This window comes from Limulus polyphemus, unplaced genomic scaffold (assembly GCF_000517525.1).
Source record: "Limulus polyphemus unplaced genomic scaffold, Limulus_polyphemus-2.1.2 Scaffold441, whole genome shotgun sequence".
NCBI lineage: Eukaryota > Metazoa > Arthropoda > Merostomata > Xiphosura > Limulidae > Limulus > Limulus polyphemus.
Window position 1 is genome coordinate 5,907 of NW_013666051.1, and position 2,683 is coordinate 8,589.

The window sequence follows — 2,683 nt, forward strand, 5'->3', positions numbered from 1 at the left end:
AAACCAAACTTAAATATATTAGTAATATTTTCGATTATAACACCACAGAAAGTCATCATAATATTTAGTCTAGAATTTTATATATTACAGCTTTTCTTTTTTCTAGATAAAGCTTTGTTGATGTAGTTGTTCAAAGTAACCATAGTGTCTACACATGGTCTATAAATCAAAAAGTACTAAAAATAAACCCGAATAAAAACAAAACAAGATTTTAGACGTACTGAGCACTTGACAAGTATTTACCAGTGTATAATTATAAAATGAAAACACCACCATTCATTTTATTATATTGTCGAAAGTACACAGTTGTTATAAGAACACGGTTCCCCAGTCGTTAAATTTTGCTTGTTATTTTTGTTTATAAAAAATAGTGTAAGTTCATTTCAGTAAGTGCGCGAGCCCACAAACCTGAAATGGGCGAGTGTAAGTCATTCATTAAACTGGGGATGACGGACTACCAATACATTAAAGATGAGGGGGTTTCAGCTTCCAATATTCCAGGAGGACTGAGTCCCGTTTTCATGTCCTGGCAGTGGATCAAACCCCAGAGTCTCCACGTAGTCAGCGTCATTAATTCCTTCAACGTGTCTGTCGTCGGGCCGATTCACGTAACTTGACAGCAGAGACTCGTGGACGTTAACGACACGTATACCGCTACAGCATAAACTACAACAAACCAAACTGCTCAGCAGTGAACGTATACTGCAGTCCATTTCTCAAACTTTGTTTTCCAGATCGAAACTAATGTCAAAGAAAGGTGAGTAGAAAGTCACCAGATGATCAGTTGCAAATATTTTTCGAACAGAAAAGGTGTTTGAACAAGAGCTGTGGCATAGTAGGTTTGAGAAATTTAATGGACTCCAACTGGACGACATTTCGGCTTCTATACTGAGGCCTTCTTCGTCCTTTTTCACTCAATAGGCAGTTGCAGTCCATTAAATTTCTCAAACCTACTCTGCCTAAAGTCCCATTGAAACAAGAGCTGTGGCAGTTTCATCTTCAGTAACAGACCAAGTGTTTATATAATTTGTTTGTTTGTTATTAAGCGCATAACTGCATATCGAGCTGTTTGTGCTGTGCCCCCCGCAGGGATTGAGCCCCGAATCTTAGCGTTATAAGTCACGGAGCTCACCGCTGAGCCACCGAGGGGAATATATTTAGAAAAAAATAAAACGCTAGCAGTATGTATCCTGTCTACATGCAAAAGTGGTACCAAATCACCCAAGTTTGTTTTTCTGGCTTACCAAGTAATATCAGGGTGTTAGTAAGTACAAAACAAAACATTAGAACAAAAGAGAAGAGAAAAAATAGAACGTGATAGAAAAAAGTTATTGGCTTTCTATGAACACGTCGTGATTCTTTGAAAAGCACCATACGTGTGATATCCTTTGACGCATGCGCTGAAGAATCTGTATAACGTCAGATAGAGAGACCTAGCGATAAGCTTTTATCTTTGACTAAACCTGTGTTTTGAGCGTACGCTATTGAGAAATAACTTTTCGTCGCTGCCAACGGATCCCAATAATCATGTCTGATCCATTTTAATTGTGTGGCGTAAATACGGGGTTCTAACGTGATTGGTTTTACTTAACGTTAAACGTAAACATTTTGAATTTATACACTAGACTATTACTACTTCTCTGTCTTTGAAAGCAAGCTGTGGTTTACGTTTTCTTAACATTTTAAATATTTATGTATTATTTTAGTTGTCGTGGAATTATCTTGACTATATATATATATATATCAAAATTTATTAATTTACACTACTCTTATCAAATGTAACGAAGTTCGTAGCTTTATGTTAAACCGAACCCACGCCTGTTAGACAAGCTGGCTGATCAATTTTACCTGATTGACCCTGTTGTGGACACGATGACAGCATTCGGAGGATCCAACCGAACACCAGCTCATTTTGCCTTATTTGATGCCATAAAAAACAGGAGATACAGACAAGCACTGCTTCTTGTTGAAGCAGGTGTCGATGTCAACAGCCGGAATGAACGTGGAGAAACCCCACTTATCTGCACGTGCAGCCACGTGGAAGAATGCAGAAACCGTACAAAGCTGGGGCGGCTTTTCTTGGACGCGGGTGCAGATCCAAACATGCAAGACTGGCAAGGTTTGACGGTGTTGATGCACGCTTCGATAAAAGGACAGACAGACATGGTGTTACTCATCCTAGAAAACGTACGTAATTGTTATAGAAAAATAAATGTATTCCACTATTTTGGTTGGAGACGGCTTGAATGGGTGATGATGACAAAACCTTGTCGAAACGTTGTACATTTGCTGTCATGTTAAACTTATATTAAAAGTTTTTCTTCATTACCCATTTAAGCCGTCTCCAGCCATTATCTTGCTAGTTAATTATACAATTTACCGTGTACTACTATATATTCGTCTCTGATGGATTTAACGCATCAACTCGAAAGATACTCGGGCTCTAATAAGGGTTAAGATACTCGGGCACTAATAAGGGTTAAGATACTCGGGCTCTAATAAGGGTTAAGATACTCGGGCACTAATAAGGGTTAAGATACTCGGGCTCTAATAAGGGTTAATTTGAAATGGAGATAAATATCGTGTGTTGAGAGATTTTCTTTGTTAAGTTATAGCATGTGAGTTTGTTTGTAATTAAGCACAAAGTTACACAATGGGCTATCTGTGCTCTGCCCACCACGGG

The 2,683-nt window shown here is 38.4% G+C and overlaps 1 protein-coding gene across 3 annotated transcripts in view; it reads left to right on the forward strand.

Moving 5' to 3' along the window:
• The first annotated feature begins 596 nt into the window (after positions 1–596).
• LOC111085521 overlaps positions 597–2,683 on the forward strand; it is a 15,923-nt gene continuing 13,836 nt past the window's right edge. Inside the window, exons 1-2 of one of the 3 annotated variants that reach the window (XM_022384481.1) lie at positions 597–757; positions 1,788–2,187. In XM_022384481.1, the coding sequence (XP_022240189.1) occupies positions 1,873–2,187 (315 nt within the window). In that variant the 5' untranslated portion in view covers positions 597–757; positions 1,788–1,872. Of the gene's footprint in view, positions 758–1,754; positions 2,188–2,683 lie in introns of those variants that run through there. The other 2 variants (XM_022384480.1, XM_022384482.1) reach the window with 2 other exon arrangements.